We start from the raw sequence: 18393 nt of genomic DNA on the forward strand, positions 1-18393 counted from the left end.
CTTTACTTAGTTTCATTGCGAGAAAGTGAACCAACTCCAGCGTAAGACTAAAAGCAGCCTAATGTTTTTAATATGACTGAATTTGTATTTAACATGATAACAAATAAATAGAAACATTGTAAGTTACTAATTATAATGCTTACATTTCCTGTTATTCAAGAAGCAGCTACAGAAAACCAGCAAAGAACATTACATTACCAAATAACATCACAAGCTCAGTCTAGCGCGAATTTATGCACTTTAAAAACACTCCCGTTAAACTCAGCGAATCTACACTATATGATGAATACATCTCTTATACTTACATCGCACATACATCTGCACTTTGTTGTTTATGATGAGAGAATTCGCGAGTCTGAACGCCTCTGATTGGCCATTGCATTCATAAGCTCAGCATTATCGTGTGCGATTGGTTAGAACGCGCAATACTGTAAAAATGCAGAAAAAGAAATATAATGCAACAAATAAGCCTTAATATGAATTAGATAGTATTACTAGCCAGATAATAATAATAATCGTCTTGCTATCGTCAAAGGCATCAGCCACAGGTTCTGTATTCAGCATTCTGTTTTAGGATTTCATTAGCTGGAAATGGCCTTTTGTTTTGTCTGTAAAATGATAATTCATTGAAAAATGCAAGGAATTCATTGGTCAGAATGTATAGGATTTAAAAAAAAAAAAATTATTAATATGAATAAAATTACTACTATGCACTTGTCCCGTGAAGTCATCTGCATCAGTGTTTGAGTTTCTGTTGATATTTGTTGTCTAACTTTCAATGGCTAATAGCTTGGCTTCTTTGTTTAGGGAGAGGTTTTATTCCAACTCCAGACTTGTTTGATGACACCCAGGCTGCACGTACCAACCTTTATTTCATTTCCCACAATGCTTCATTTATTTATGGCTCACATGGATCGCTCTCGAGTAAACATGACACTCTTCATGAGCCCGAGCTGATGTAAGGAGGAAGGTGTGGCCGTTCACACCTCCATTTATTTTAACCCCATCAGCCATGTGCACCACATCACTCACCTATAGTGAGACTTTTTATACGTGCAAACTTGCACACACACGAGGGGTTGGGGGAAATCCAGTTTCAATTTCAAATTTTTTTTTTTTTTTTTTTTTTTTCAGAAACATAATTAATTTTTTTTTGCTCTCTGATTTTGTGTGTATGAGTTTTACAATTCTACTTACTTACTTACATATTTATTTATTTATATTTATTTATAAAAAAAAGAAAAAGAAATTCCATTCCAGTTACAGAACAGATGAGAGTAATGCATTCAGGTTTTATAAAAGAAAATGAAACCCAATAAAATTATTAATTTAAATTAAAAGTGTTATTGCAATAAATAATAATAATGATAATATTTAATATTTATGAAATAATAATTATCTAATAATTATGTATTATTTTATATATTATTATATTATAAATATTAATATTTTTTTTTGAAAAGTTGCATTAAATAATAAATAACAAAAAAAAACAAAAAAAATGAATTAATAAAATTACATTTAATTAAAGTTTTATAGCAATATCTGGAAATTGTACATTTAAATTGTAACTTTGCAGTAGCTATTTGAAACATGATTTTGCTGGAAAACAGTGGCAAAACTTATTATTCATGTTAAAAAAATCTTCATAAAGAAGGTTTGAGAAATGATTCTAATAATAAAAAAAATAATTATTATTAATTTAAAAACATTTTTCACAAAGAAGGTGTGAGAAATTGATCATTTTACATTTTATTTCATTTTGTAACTTATCATGCTTTTTATTTAACATTTTAAAGTATTATTTTATTATTATGTTTTCCACACTTTCATGGGAAATTAATGGAAATACATTTTTTACAGAATTTTAAGCAGTCATGAAAATTTCAAATTTGGGTCAAAGAATGGAAAATTCCATGTCTAGTTCTAGTTTTTCAGAAAATTGTTCGGATAAGTGAGCCGTGACCAAAGCGTAGGACCTTAGGCTCAAATAAAGTGTGCATTTTTAAATTTTGACCTTTGTCCTTTACTCAAATGAGGGCTTTTCTTGGATAAGGCTTGGGTTTGACACCTAAAGTCTTGTCCTGCTGGTCATCGTGCCGTCAACAGCACAGGGAAACTCAGTTATTCTGGGTAAAGAGGGACAGCTATCTAAATGAACTCTGGCTCAAATCCCATGATTCCTCTGTGCAATAAGCACACTCACTAACTGACACAAACCATCCCTGTGTTCAATCTCACAACGCTTGCTGTTTAACAGACCTTCTACTGTAGCTCAGTCAGTCGTGTGTGTGTGTATGCGGTTGTGCACATTATCTGATAAGATGTTCAAAGAGGCAGATGAATTCCTGAATGATGGTCTTTTGGAGTGCTGTCAGCGCTGTACATTGGAGCATCCAGTCCTGCAAGATTTAAAATGATTTAATTTGTGTGCGCTCTTATGATTTGTGTGTTGGGTCTTGGGAGACGTCCCAGTCTTTGTTTGTTTTATGTATGGTTTTGTTTAGCTGATAAAAGCCCAGGCAGGTGCTGTTCTTTATCTCCTCTCCTGTTCTCAACATTCTCAACTCTCACTTACATTGTATTAGCCTGCTTCATACTTCAAAACACTAAATGTTTTGTTTATCTTGTCATATTTGCTGATTTTTGTTTTCTATAATATATCGGTTTTTTTCTTTATTTTTATCTGGTTAAGTTTTGTTTTCAGCCTCAGATTCAAAAACTGAGATGTTTTGTTTAGTGTTTTTTTTATTTCTTGTTTTGTTTGCTTTATCATATTTATAGATTTATTTAAATGTATATTTTATTTTGCTTTTATATTTGTATATATTATTTTGTATTTTAGTTGGTTTCTCTAGCTTTTTCATGTTTTATTTTTAATTAGATTTTTATTGTTGTTTATTATTTATTTGATTACTTCATACAGCTTCAAAATGAAAAGTTTTGTTGTTTGTTTTATTTTATTTTGCATTATGTTTTCAGTTTTATTTGTTTGTGTCATTTTTTTTGTCTTTGCTTTATCATATTTGCATTTTATTTTAAATCATTTCAAAGGCATTTTAATGTAAGGTTATGAAAGTAGAGCTTTTCCCTCCAGCATAATGTGCATAGATGAATCATGCACAAAACAAACAGAGACATTAAGGAATTAAATATGATTTTGTGTTAGTTTGAAATGACTAATTAACAATGCCCAAAATACAAAGGCATAAACAAAGTTTGCACTGCTTGTTTATAAGTCAGGAAGTACTCATTATCAGTGTTTTATGTCTTTTTATTGTTTTTTTCCCCAGAGAGGGAAAAAATAGGTTTATGTTGTTATCATGTTGTGCATCAAACTAAAGGCATTTTCTGTCAAGTCAAATTTGCAGAGCTTTACATGAGCTGCTTTCAGTCCTTATGCGTCCATTTATCCTTTGTTTCTCTTTTTTCTTTGTGTAGGAGGTAGTGAGGGTCAAGGCCGGATTCTCCAGCGTTTCCCAGAGAAGGACTGGGAAGATAACCCCTTCCCTCAAGGCCTTGAGCTGGTAAGCCCATCACAAACAAACAGAGGATATCCCAGAATTTACAGATTTATCCAACAAAATTGAATGAATCTGGCAGTGTTTTCATAGCATCTGATGAAGACGTCTTTTTAATCTCGTGGCGTCTCTTTCAGTTCTGTCAGCCCAGTGGATGGCAGCTGGATCCCGAGAGAAAGCCTCCGTCTTTCTTTGTGTCGGTTCTCACAGACATCAACTCTGAGCGGCATTACTGCGCCTGCTTCACCTTCTGGGAGTCCGTGGAGAACCCGCAGGTTTGTGCCGAGCACGTGCAGAAATTATACAACAGGATACAACGGTGCTGATGGTTGGGGGGGATTTACTGCTGTGTTAAAATGGATTATGGTGGTTGAGGAATCGCTTTTTTTGTAGATTGGCCATCTAATGTTTAAGTGATTTAAGTGTAGTAATTCTAGGTGCAGTTTGAGGGTGTTTTATTTGTTGTGTGTGTTCAGCTACAGAAAGGAGAGGCCAGTGAGGCTGATGAAGATGAGAGTCCAGACGTGCTCCAACCTGCTCAACTGTACGCTCCTAAAAGCCTGGTCCTCGTGTCCCGCTTGGACCACACAGAGGTCTTTAGGGTAAGAGAGAGACACAAAGTTGCACATGACAGAATCTAAAACAAGTCAGGGCTCAACAGTAATGCTTTTATTATTTTAGGCTGCTATTTTTTCTGACCTTCACAATAAAGCAACTTATTTTATGTATCAGGAAAAAAAACTGATTGTTTTAGCTATCTAAATAAAAATCTATATTTTTAATTATTATTATTAGTAGTATTATTTTCATGTAATCTTCACAAAAATAATTAAACAATTATATTAACAATGTTTTAAAATATCTCACTGACCCTGATCACTTTATTTTATTAAAACTTTTGTATATAAAAAATTATATTTTTTTTTGAAAAGTTGCATTAAATAATAAATAACAAAAAACAAAAAAAAAATTAATTAATAAAATTACATTTAATTAAAGTTTTATAGCAATATCTGGAAATTGTACATTTAAATTGTAACTTTGCAGTAGCTATTTGAAACATGATTTTGCTGGAAAACAGTGGCAAAACTATCAAAATATTATTAATTAATTTATTTAAATATTACTTTTTATTTTTTCCCCAACACCCACTCGTGCAACTGAGTATTTCTTATAATTTTGTTAAAATCTCATCTGTGTTAGCCAGTTACCTTGGTGAAATTAAAGGGGTCATGACATGGATTTTTTTTATTTATTACTTTAATATGTTCCTTGAGGTTCACTTATAATGTTAATAAAGTTTTTTTGCAAAAAAAAACAATATATGTGGAAAAATGACTCTTTTTAACCCTCATTCTCAACCACTGTAAATAATAAATAACAAAAAAAAACAAAAAAAATGAATTAATAAAATTACATTTAATTAAAGTTTTATAGCAATATCTGGAAATTGTACATTTAAATTGTAACTTTGCAGTAGCTATTTGAAACATGATTTTGCTGGAAAACAGTGGCAAAACTATCAAAATATTATTAATTAATTTATTTAAATATTACTTTTTATTTTTTCCCCAACACCCACTCGTGCAACTGAGTATTTCTTATAATTTTGTTAAAATCTCATCTGTGTTAGCCAGTTACCTTGGTGAAATTAAAGGGGTCATGACATGGATTTTTTTTATTTATTACTTTAATATGTTCCTTGAGGTTCACTTATAATGTTAATAAAGTTTTTTTGCAAAAAAAAAACAATATATGTGGAAAAATTACTCTTTTTAACCCTCATTCTCAACCACTGTCTAAAAATGCGAGGCCTTTAAGGCTTGTCTGTAATCGGCCACTGTTTTGATTGGCTAATGTCATTGCATATACAGAGATGTGAATGAACTTTTTAAACCAAACACGTCACAGCAAACTTTCTTTCACTCCTTCGTTTGTCCTATTGTCGACAGACTCAAGCGTGTGGGCTATGTCAGAAAGTGAAAATTTAAATATTACTTTTTTTTTTTTCCCCCAACACCCACTCGTGCAACTGAGTATTTCTTATAATTTTGTTAAAATCTCATCTGTGTTAGCCAGTTACCTTGGTGAAATTAAAGGGGTCATGACATGGATTTTTTTTATTTATTACTTTAATATGTTCCTTGAGGTTCACTTATAATGTTAATAAAGTTTTTTTGCAAAAAAAAACAATATATGTGGAAAAATGACTCTTTTTAACCCTCATTCTCAACCACTGTCTAAAAATGCGAGGCCTTTAAGGCTTGTCTGTAATCGGCCACTGTTTTGATTGGCTAATGTCATTGCATATACAGAGATGTGAATGAACTTTTTAAACCAAACACGTCACAGCAAACTTTCTTTCACTCCTTCGTTTGTCCTATTGTCGACAGACTCAAGCGTGTGGGCTATGTCAGAAAGTGAACGCGCATCTGCATTATTCTGTCTTCAGTTTAGACAAGACAGCGGCAGTTATTATAATGGGTTCTATTTGTTTTTGACTTGACGTGATGCTACGCTCGCATCTAGTGTAGGCAAGTGTCGCCAGTGGGCGTGGCCTATGGTGAGATGATGACTATTGGTCGATGTCTTGCCTTGGCGGCAGTGTATATGCAAATGTTTGTGCCCTTGTGACATCACATGCCACCTCGGATCCAAACGAGCCATTTTTAAAGCTTGATTAAATAAATGCTTTGTTTATAATGCGGAGGACGTTTTAAGCTATGAAACTTGCAGGATGTTTTAATGTTACATAGACCCCTTATATGCCAAAAGATCAAGGCATATTTCATTTCTCATGTCATGACCCCTTTAAAATCCACCGATTTTGTGATGTCAAACAGAAAAACACATTTTGCGCAAGTGTGCATAAATGCATAAACACCTTCAGGATGTAGTGTTTTACACACGTTCCAGTCATGTTGAGCCAGGAAATGCAGGTTCGAGTGGTTTGTCATAATACCATTTCCCTCTTCTGATCATTTCCTGTCCTATTTCAATCTATAAAATGTAAAAAACAAAATAGCAATAAAGGTATGATGTTATTAGATTTTCCTGTATTTAAACTCAATCTTGTGTCTCTTTACTCTGCAGAACTGCTTGAGTCTCATCTATACCGTTCATGTGGATGGCCTCACTGTTCCTATGGAAACGGTGATTGGAAACCTTCTCACCTGCATCATTCCTTTAGCTGGAGGCTCTCAGGTGAGAAATGCACACAGTCTACTATGTTTTAATATAAAACAATGTCTGTATATAGTGTTTTTTGACTTCTCTTCAACACAGACCTTCATTACCTATGGATAAATGAGTGTTTTTCTCTGAAGGGACTTTTATCAGAGATTAAAGACACTACATGGGTAGTGTGGAAGATCTACGCTGTTATGGAAGACGCAGATGCTCTAGTCTTAACCTTTATATGTTCCCTCATCTGACTCAGAACGATGACCCTGAAAGCTTAACATATAAGGATAATCCTAGTTTATAATGAGCAATGAAATGATTAAATCTCATATCAGGTGAAGATTTAAAGGGACAGTTCACCAAAAAAAACCCCTGTCATCATTTACTCATCCTGATGTCATTCCAAACCAAGAATCTTTTTTTTTTGTAAAACACAAAAATATATATTTTTAAAGAATATTTTGAAGAATATCCTGGCTACTCTATGCAGCAGTGATCAAGCAGTGTTCAATGAGAAAATTTTGTTTTTTATTACTATTTTCAGCTCATTTTTATATTTTCCATATTAATTTAGTTTTTATAGTACTATTTTATTACTACTATTATTATTTATATTATAATAGTTATAAAGTAATAGTAATAGTTTTTATTCATTTTTATCTCCGTTGTAGATATCAAATTAAACTAAATGAAAACGATAACTGTTGCCTTGGCAACTAGCTGAAATATTTTTTATATTGCATTTCATTTCAAGTAACGTTAAAAAATGTTTGTAACAAATGGGTTAGTTAACTATAAGGACCCTGTCAAATTCTAAAATGACTCAAAAAACAATAAAAGTATCATATGACGCTTGCGCTATATTCTGAGTCCTCTAAAGTCATATGATCACTTTATTCAAGGATGGAGCTAAATTTTTATATTTATTCTCTGAAAATCATTCGTTTTTGGAGCTTGACAGTAAAATCCCCATTCACCTTCATTATAAAAAATAAAAGTTTCTCTTTTGTGTTCCATGAAACCAAGCCTGCGGGGGAATAAAATGACCATTTCATTTTTGAGTGAACCATCGCTTTAAGTATGATTGGTTTCTGTATAACATGCTCACATCTTCTCATATTCTCAAGTTGACGTGCAGTTTTTGTTACAACCAAATGATTCCCTCCCCTGAAGTGTAAGCCTGACTCCCTTGTGTTCCAGATAAATGACCCCCCTCTTTGTAGTTTAACTGACTGGCTGCTGGGTTGTTTCCAGGTAACATTTACCTTTGAGCAGCTTCAACCAATCAACCCATTTGTGATTCTGCCTGACGATCAATCAATCAATCGATCAATCAATCAATCAATCGATCAATTAATCGATCTATGCTTTGCCTTTCTCAGTCATTTGAAATCACTGCTGCTCATGAGAATCAAGAATGCGCCTTATTTCTTTCTGATTGTTTGGCTTCAATCAGTTGCACCTGAAATGCATCAATCAAATTTTTTTTGGTGGTAGTTTTTTTCATCTGCTCATTGATTATTTTATGGGACACTGCACAAATAAACACGTAAGCGCGCGCACACACACACACACACGCGCGCGCTGACACACAGAGGCTTGGGGCTGGTGTTTGTGTCCTGGGGCTAGTTGGCGTGGACTGAACATATGGGCTGGGATGGTGGCAGATGGTGTCTAAGCACACTGTAGCGTGTATGAATGACACGCAAAACAACATACTACAGCTTCAGTGCTGTCTTGATTGTTTTTCTTATCTTGTGTGCATTGGAAAGGGAGTGTTTTGTGTGTAACATTAATGCTTTCAATTTGAAAATTAGGTTGATTGTGACCTTTTAAATGATGATGGATTGTTCTGAAACAATTTCTGATTGAATTAGCTGTGTTTTAGGCTTTTATGAAATGCAGATAAACGCAGATGTTAAATTTTTTAACACTCTATAGTTGAGAATATAACAGAACAGAAGATTTTTTTGGTCATTAATAATAAATGGAACTATATTTATTTATGAAATAATAATGAGAACTATATATATTTGTTTCTTTGTTGCAAGGTCATTAAAGTAATGTTGTCTTAAAATCATTGTCCAGAATTTAAGAATATTTAAAAATATTTTCAAATATTTAAAAAAGTAAATTAATTAATATTAAATTTGGAAATAGAAAGATGTGATGTTTCTAATAATCATAAATAAATATTAATACATGAAACTTTTTAAAATATTCTAAATAATCTTCCTATTTTATATTCTCATTCTTCAGTTTGTGCATTTTAAAGATAAAAAATGTAATTAAAATATAATATATAAAAAGATTATATATATATATATACACAATAAAATGACTAAAACGTTAATTAAAATTAAATTAAATAAAAAAAAAATTATTCAAATTAAAATGAAATGATTCAAACTATTGACAAAATCTATAATAGTTCACTGGATAAAAAGAATGGGACACCTGAAGATTATTCTGCTCTTACCTGAAATTTAATTGTTTTCATTTTAATTATTTTACTAATGTTAATAAATGGCAGTGTTATTTTAGTATCACTGACTAGTTTTGAATACCAGTTTGAATAATGTTTTATTTTTTTAATTATTTTAATTTGAAAGTTTTAGTCATTTTGTTGTGTGTTTTGTCATTTTTTTATTAGTTTTTTTTTTATATATACTGTATATATATATATATATATATATATATATATATTATTGAATATATAAAAAAATATTTTAGCTGTATTTTAGTTATTGATTTAAAGATTTATCTCATGACCTACTTGCAATAATTTAGGCCATTTTATGGTTCGATAGAAAAACATTACCTTTTTAGCCATATAAAAATACCAAACATCATTGCAAGACTTGGGGGGGAAAAGAGGTGACTTTTTATTTATAATATTTATATTTATAAGTTTAGCCATAATCACCATTCATTACTCACAATAATTTGGGCTTTAAAATTGGTTTTAAAATACTTAATATGTAATTATTTATTATATTAATGTTTATGGCATTATTTATTTATTTATTGCTTAGTTGGTCTTAAATTTAAGTTTGAAGTTTTTAAATTTTAAATGTAAAGTTTAAATTTACATTTAAAAGTCTTTCTTTCCCTTAAATATGCAGATTCCCTGACAGAGTGCTAAAAACACAATCTGTAAAATATGAAACATGCCTGGATTTAATAAAAGTCTCAGCCAGTTACGAAAGCATTGAAACAAGGCGTTTGGCGAGTATGTATCTGTATGTTGGGAAGCCAGTAGAATTGGTGAGTGAGGTGTGACTTGGTCAGAAATCTATCTGTGCATAAGGGGGAGAATTATAATTTTTTTTCCCTGGAGCAGTGCTGAGAATTGGTTATTTTGGACTTCCTGAAGGGCATGTTTTACTGTCCCTGACCCATGACTGCAATGCCAAGTAAAACACGTCTGTTTATTTTCCCAGTTGCAAGATAATCCATATCAAACGGCCATACCAGAAGTCATCAATGTAATATCTAAACTGTTACGCAAGTCAGAAATTCCCAGGCCTCACTTTCTGTTTCAGTGAGGGTGTTACCTGTTAATATGACAGCCGTATTTTCATATTCCTCTGACCCTTTGCCCTGACAGCTGTTTTATCATCACAACCATCATGTCATTTTGCATCTTGCCATGTATTTCCTTGTTTGCTTTTTGCTGTTTCTCTTTTTTTTATTTATATAGCTTGTAATGTCTCTAAATTTTGGTGTGTCTAATGGTTTGTGTTTTGTGTTGCTGTATGTGCTAATCTAGCCGGGCCAGGACGACAGAGAGGAGAGCTCGGTACGCCCTGTTTGATTTCGTTCAGCTCTTTTTCTCACTGTCAGTCTTGCTATCCCCTTTGTTTTGCTCCACCAAAAGACAAACTCAGCATCAGGGGAATCAATTAGATCACAGAAATTAATATGTGACTAACTGTTGTTGTTTAATCACTGATCAAAACTTAGTATGGAAATGTTTGTGTCTGTTAAAGGCACGTGCTACAGTTTTTCTGCACTAGCTCAAGATCAAGGCTGTGGAGGCCTGGAAACACCATACTAACATGTACAGTTATTAGCAAGGCATCAGGGCTGTGTTTTGCCAGAAGCATTGCAAGCTTCAAGTTGGTCGTAAAGACTGTGGATGCCAATGGCTTTTAAGCTTCAATGATTAATTTAGACTTGCGATGCTTTTGGGAAATGCAGCCCAGGATGGTAAACTAGTGAGGCTGATTAATTTAATGTATTTTTTGTCCCCTTTGGATTTTTTGTTTTGTTTTAACAGCTGTACATTAAGGAAAATGAGTCCTTTGATAGTTTAAACAAATAAATAAATTGTATTAATATTTATTTTTAGTTTTAAAAATGTTAGAAGATAAAAATATTATATAAAATAGGGTTTAAAAAAGTAGGAATAATATAAACATTATATTTAAACATTAAAATGTTTAAAACAAAAATATATTTACAAATATTCATATTAAATATATAAAAATATATATGAAAATGTAAAAACTATTATATATATTTGGAATTGATTTTTATTTTATATATTGCAAAAAAGAATTAGTTTAGTTGGTAATTTAGATTATTTTGTTTTCCAATTTGTTCTTCATTCTGACTCACTGACACACCGTAAAGAGAGATAAAAATGCGCATTGCATGGCATTTCTATATTCACTTAAAATTCCCATATTTGGAAGGGAATTTCAAGTGCACAGTGATTGCGGTTATCTTAATCATCATGAATGCATGATTGCAAATGACGCTTCTGTGCATTTCCATACATTATCACTTTGGATTGGGCCTGTCATGAGGTTTCATTACAGCAAGCATTTTATGAGGGTGCATAACGTGCACGCGCTCTAATGCAAGGCTGTTAAACCCTTGTGTGCTGTGGCTGTTTGCAGTGATGATATCACACCCCGCTGTCATTTTACAGCCGCCTCTTTACTTCCTGTACTGATGTGACTTATTCTAAAAGGACTGATTTCTTGACACTTACTGACCTCACCTCTGCCTGAATTAACTGTCCTAAAATGGGCATAAACAACAGTATATGTTGGGTTGCGTGGAAGATTCTGGACTAATTATAACTGCATAATGTGAATGATTTCCCTTTGCTGAATGCCTGCTGGCTTAATGAATGTGTACTGCCTAATTATTTCCAGCAGATGTTTGACAATGTTTGTCATTTTTGTATGACTGTACCTTATATTTATAATGCAAATCATTTTATTATTCACCTTATAGTCCTGGAAATGAATATTTTGTGATTCTGAGATTATTTTTGATGATCTTAACAGCAAATTTTCATCCTCAACCTGAATAATTTCAACTTTTTCCACCTGTAACTTTCACAAAAAAGCATTGATTTTAAAGGTGACTTGTTTATAACAGGAAATAGATGTGAAAATGCCAAAAAAAAACTTGTTTTCTCTTGGGTGCTTTTTACAAATGGTGAATGGCTTTGATTTCCTTTTTTTCTTCTGAATAACCTCCTGTCTTTAGCTCACCACTTGACCAGCCTGCCGCGCACACATTAATCTTTCCCATAATGCCGTGGTGGAGGTGTTAGATGGAGTTTTTCATTCTCATTTTCTCTTATCTCCCAACCTTTCTTCCCCTCCCTTTTTATCTGTATCTTTCTTTTCTCACTCTTCTTTCTGTCTCAACAGAGGACCATAACGCTCGGCGCGGGCGACAGGCAGGTTATCCAGACGCCCATAAATGACTCCCTGCCTGTGAGCGGCTGCAGCGTGGCCCAGCTTTTCAGACAACTTGGTAAGCCAATCAGCAGCAGGCTTAGGTGCTAAACAGCAAATCAGCTTCATTAAAACAGCAACAGTTGGTGTCAAGTGTCAGATGTGGTCGGTGTAATCTCCACCTTGTGTTGTTAAATAAATAACAGAGGAAGTGGGGCTGATATTTTTAGGCTCAGCTGACCTCTCTCTCTCTCTCTCGCTCGCTCGCTTTCTTTGCAGGAATCGTGAATGTTCTCTGTCTGTTTTGCGCTGCTCTGACGGAGCACAAGATCCTGTTCCTCTCCAGCAGTTACCAGCGTCTAACGGATGCCTGCAGAGCTCTGCTGGCCATCATGTTCCCACTCAAGTACAGGTGAAGAGGGATCATATGTTGACGCAGAATTTGATTGCTTCATACTGATTGCTTGTTTTTCCTGCCATAGGTGGTTTTGAAAAAGTTGTGAATAAATTGAAATAAAAGGTGAAATGTACATTCCTGGTTGATTTTATAATAATGAATAATAATTAACAATTTAATAATAATAATATAATAATAATTAAAAAATAACAACAGCAGCTTAATGTTGTTGTTATTTCTTATTATAAAAATAATAATTGATATTATTATTATTATTATTATTATTATTAATAACAACAACAACATTATTTATGTTATTGTTATTATTAATTTTTATTGTTATTAATATTAACCATTATAATAATTATTAGTAGTATCATGTATTATTATACAATGAGTTATTATTATTATTATTATTATTAATAACGATAATTATTATGAATGATACTGATTATTAATTTTTTTATTTTTTCATTGTTATTACTACTACTACTACTGCTAATAACTATTATAATATATTATCATTTATTATTATAAAACAATAATTATTTTGTCATTGTTACTTTAATATTAATAACAGCAACTTAATATTGTTGTTGTTTCTTATTATAAAAAATAATTATTATTATTGCTATTATTAATAACAACAACATTAGTATTATTTATTATAAAATGAGTTATTATTAAAGATGGCAATAGTTATTATTATTGATATTGCTTTTTTTTTTCATTGTTATTACTACTACTACTACCACTACTACTACTACTACTAACTATTATTATAATATATTATCATTTATTATTTTAAAAATAGTTATTTTATTTGCCATTGTTACTGTAATAATAACAATAATTATTATTATTATTGTTGTGTATTGTTGTCTACTTTTAAAATAAAGATACTAAATACGAAAGCATTAGAATGGAAAAAAATTACATCAATTAAAATCAAGACTTATTACATCCCCTTTATTATTTCTTGTTAAAAAAACATATTTTTTGAGAGATCATCCAGTTCTGTTTTCCCATTTATTGTTCCCATTCATCCTAACCTCCTCCATGTTTTTATTACCCCTCTCCAGTTTTACATATGTTCCCATCTTACCGGGAAAGCTGCTGGAGGTGCTCAGCACTCCGACGCCCTTCATCATAGGAGTCAACTCACACTTCCGCTCGGAGACCCAGGAACTGGTGAGATGTCTTTTTTATTTCATGCCATGAGCCGGAGAGCATAATGCAACACGCATCAGGACATTTAGACTTTTGAGATAAGGTTTGATCAGATATGTGGCATATGGTGCAAGCAGAAACAAGTGTAACCAAATACAGCGTTCCATGCAATGCACAACATGGGATCAGATGCTAGAACAGATGTGCCCTCATACACCTGATTTGCTTTATCTCGGTACATGTCAACTAGTTTTTGTCCTTTTTTTAGAAGTGAGCAAGTCTATTCATTGAGCTATTCTGCCTGATTATATGTTTGGTTGCATTATGTTATCTGGATTTAGCATCAGACCTCTGACACTTTTTTTTGGGGTTGTGGCTAAACAATTTATTTAACATAAATGCTTAATTATCATAGATTTGTATCAAAAGTCATGTGATAGGGTTGCATTTTACCAGATTTTCTTTCAGTTTCTAAAAATCTTTTTAATGGGAAATTCCTGACCCATTTTTCTGATGTTTATCTTGTTGAACTAATATCACCTTCTGTTTTTTGTGCTGCCAAATGCTGTAATAATTGGCATTTCATTATCTTGGTTAGCTTAGTTTACAAAGAAAAGTCGAACTTCCTTGAACATTTACATGCGATGACTTGAGTTCAGATGATACGATACTTGATACTCGGGAATGATACTTGACCTGAGGTCAGTTTGTTTGGACCCGAACACTCCTTTAGGCTGGCTGCACACTAGACGATTTTAAGGCCGATTTTAAGCCGATTTGCATCCCCGATAGATCGGGGGGTGTGGCCCGATTCGCGTCTTGTTGCAAACGATTTTTTGTCTCTCCCTCTATTGTGTGGTGTGGTGTCATTATGATTATTTATCTGTTCCCGATCTTGATCGGGCTGCCTAGCCAATGAGAGTGAGCAAGACCTACCGGATGTTGCGTGCTTCTATTGCTGAAACCTGGCAGCCACAAAACATGCCATGAAAGCAGAGAACATCACCCATATTCTTTTTTATACTTTGTTTTTCACTGTGAAACAGAACGCGTGCCAGGAGAGCCAGCTGACAATGTTGATTGTCCTCTTATTTGTTTTTCTTCTCTAGTCACGTTTGATCTCGCGAGTGTCCGTGAGATCACGTGTCACTGTGAAATCGTTCCTACAATCATCAAGTGTGTGGTCTCGCGGTCTGGTCGAATCATCTAGTGTGTGCGTTCAGAGGATTATAAGGCTAAAAATGGGTCGAACTGTCTTCATGTCTGTGGTCTCCCATGGTTTTAAAATCGTTTAAGATTTGAAAATCGTCTAGGGTGTCCCAGGCCTAAGTCAGAATTTTAAACAAAAGACACTTGCGAAGAACGTTAGGTCTCATTCATGAACTCTCTCTCTTTTTTTTTTTTTGTCAGAAAAGGTTGAATCGGGTCTGATGTGCATCAGAGTTAACCAGTTTGGTCTTGACTAAAATAGTCTCTCGGTTTCCTGTTTTTGAATATGAGATGATGTTATGCATATTTCTGCATTTGCCCATATAGAACAATAAGTTCAATGTGGGTCCACTCCATATTTACCCATGTGCCTGTGTTTTATTGACAGCTCGATGTAATCATTGCAGACCTGGACGGAGGGACGGTCACCATTCCGGAGTGTGTCCACATATCCCTGCTGCCCGAGCCGCTTCTTCATCACACACAGACCGCCATCTCCATGGTAACCCATTTTACCTGTTAGGTTGGGTGTATGCCAGTCTTGGGTTGTGTAATAACTGGCAGAGATGAAGATGTCATGGTTGATATTAAGTTTTTAAAGATAATTTGACAAACCGCAGCACAGACCGCGGAAGTGTTGCAGGATTTATGGATGGATTGGGGCTATAAAACACACACACAAAATAAATATTTATCATAATGAGGTTTTGTGCCAGCAGTAATTAAATGATTCTCGGCACACATTACTTAACCACGCTTACTTCCTTGTTTAAGTTACACTCACTGTACTGTGAGTAAGATTATAGTGCTGATAGTGATTTTACTGACAGCTTGTATAATACTGATAGTGGTTTCAAGTAGTTGAAATTATAGGGCAATATTTTATATTGTTTTAATTTATAAAGAAAAAAAGAATCCATAAAACACTTCACTACTAATTTCTTAATCCAAAATAATGATATTTAAAGGGAATTGTTACGCATTGTCCCAACCAGAAATAGCATGATAAAGTTTTTTGTGTAGTGATGCACACTGGCTATCAGCTGATATCAGTGAATATTTTTTTATTTTTGTTTAATGTGTTAAATTGTATAATGTATTATTATTTTTTTTAAATATACAGATAAAAAACTGTAAATTTTCTTTTAAAAAATCAGTAGAACAACAATTACAACACCAACCAACCAACCAACAAATAAACAAAAATAAATAAATAAATGTATACAAATATATTGTGCATCCCTTATTAGAACCAGATTATTATTATTATTTAAATCATTTAATTTTTTTGTAATTTATTGATTCTTATAAATTCAGTCTAGTAGGTGTAATTGTTAGCGTAAATACCTATTACAACTTTCGGCAGTATAAAAAACAACAGGTGATATTTGTTTAGCAAAAATGTTTTAATTTTGACTGATAAGTCAAGTAAAGCCAAGTGTCAAAGCAGCTTTACAGTGTCAAACTGGAAAATAGTTTGTCAGTAATAGGGTTGTGACGGTGAGGAAATTTTCCCACCGGTTAATCGACATGTGACAACACCGGTAATACCGGTATCACCGTGGGGGCGTGGCGTGGCGTACCCTCTTTTCCTCGCTTCCCTTCGCTTTTAAATAGCTTGTAAAAGCAGTGTGCGCATTTTACTTTAACTTTCAAATAGCGGCAATTCAGAGTAAAGCAATTGTTCGTTTTTAGTTTGTTTGAATTTTCCCTCTTTTCCTCGCTTTCCTTCGCTTTTAAATAGCTTAAAAGCGCCACGCGCATTTTACTTTCACTTTTGAATTAGCGGCAGTTCGGCGTCAATTGCTTGAATGCAACAACAAAATACAACGTCAAACTCACTTTAGCATATATATAAAACATAGAACTTTCATTAACAAAACAAATAAAAATACACCATGCTATCGGGCAAGCTATGCCTAATATAAAATAACTTACATAAAGTTTAATAGGTATACAAAACTGGAAATAAGTAAACATGTATAATATATAACCAAATAAATAAGAAACATAACGTTTATTAGCAAAACGAATGTCAAATAAAATAAAATAAATGACAGTTTAAATAAAGTAAAAATCAGCAAACAATGTGGAACCAATTAAATAAGAAACGAATGTTTAAAAAAACTTCCAAAATCACCTTAGATAAACGGCAAAAGTCAACAGGCTTTTCAAAATCCAAAATATTGCCAAACTGGCGCTTTTGCATCTAGTTTCGAAACTAAATCATCCGCGATCGTCTTGTCTGTCCTCACCTCACCTCACTCTTCTTGTCAGTCAGCTCGACTCACTCTCCTCACTGGAGAAATGAAATCTGATCTGTGATGCGACTGTCGTTCGGCACGCTGCATTGAGCAACCGCGTTCAGTTTTTAATTGTAGTGTCTGTTCTTTTACTGAATTATATGATTTTTATTACTATAAAAAATCTAAACGACGGTGGGGGTCGGTGACGCGGTGGGCAAGTGACGTAACTGGTGTTGCGGCTTAACACCGGTATCACCGTCAACACCGTCTATCGCGGCAAGCCTAGTCAGTAATATAAAAAAAGAGTCATTTCTCCAGCTAAAGTCAGTTCAGTGATGATTCAGCTCATTTGTGTATGGCTAATCAGTACCATTTTTTTGTTGTTATTTTATTCGTTATATCAGCTGATTTACAATTAAATTTTTCTCTTAATTTTGCCCTTCAACACACTTTGATTCAGGCTTTGACCAATAAACAAATCCAAGTAGGATTATCACATTTATTCCAGTTTAAGGTTAACAATTTGCAAGCTTCCTTTTACATTTACGGTATGATGTATGAGTCACATTCATGCCTAGATCTTTTCTGCAAGGAAGTTATTTTTTTCTTTTCAGGAAAATGACAGTGAATAGGGTTTTCCGTTCTGTGCTCATACCTAAAAGTGTCCGGTTGTCTGTCTGTGTTTGTTTAGATTAGATCTAAATTGGCACAGAAAGGTCCATCTGTGTGGCATTCACATTTTGCCCCCCTGGAAACAAGCCCAGAGTCCCACAGACACTCTGCTGTCTCTCTATAATGAACGTCTGTGGCGCCAAGGCAGACAGACCATCCCGGCAGAAGTGGCAGAGGTTGAGGTTGCATATGCATGTTTGAGCGAGCAGGGCTCACATAACCGCGTCCCTTCAGGGAGAGAGATGATTATCATGGCTGAGAAAACAAATGGCCATGCCTCAGTGATAAACCCA

General features: G+C 33.5%; 1 protein-coding gene across 1 annotated transcript in view; it reads left to right on the forward strand.

Moving 5' to 3' along the window:
* LOC107581285 (myotubularin-related protein 5-like) overlaps positions 1–18393 on the forward strand; it is a 52896-nt gene that overhangs the window by 19469 nt on the left and 15034 nt on the right. Inside the window, exons 2-11 of the mRNA XM_016266785.1 lie at positions 3442–3527; positions 3659–3796; positions 3998–4123; positions 6615–6725; positions 7905–7958; positions 10477–10506; positions 12380–12485; positions 12686–12818; positions 13886–13994; positions 15571–15684. Coding sequence (XP_016122271.1) covers positions 3442–3527; positions 3659–3796; positions 3998–4123; positions 6615–6725; positions 7905–7958; positions 10477–10506; positions 12380–12485; positions 12686–12818; positions 13886–13994; positions 15571–15684 — 1007 coding nt within the window. The remainder of the gene's footprint in view (positions 1–3441; positions 3528–3658; positions 3797–3997; positions 4124–6614; positions 6726–7904; positions 7959–10476; positions 10507–12379; positions 12486–12685; positions 12819–13885; positions 13995–15570; positions 15685–18393) is intronic.

Source organism: Sinocyclocheilus grahami, unplaced genomic scaffold, assembly GCF_001515645.1.
Source record: "Sinocyclocheilus grahami isolate Dianchi unplaced genomic scaffold, SAMN03320097.WGS_v1.1 scaffold33.1, whole genome shotgun sequence".
Classification (NCBI taxonomy): Eukaryota; Metazoa; Chordata; class Actinopteri; order Cypriniformes; family Cyprinidae; genus Sinocyclocheilus; species Sinocyclocheilus grahami.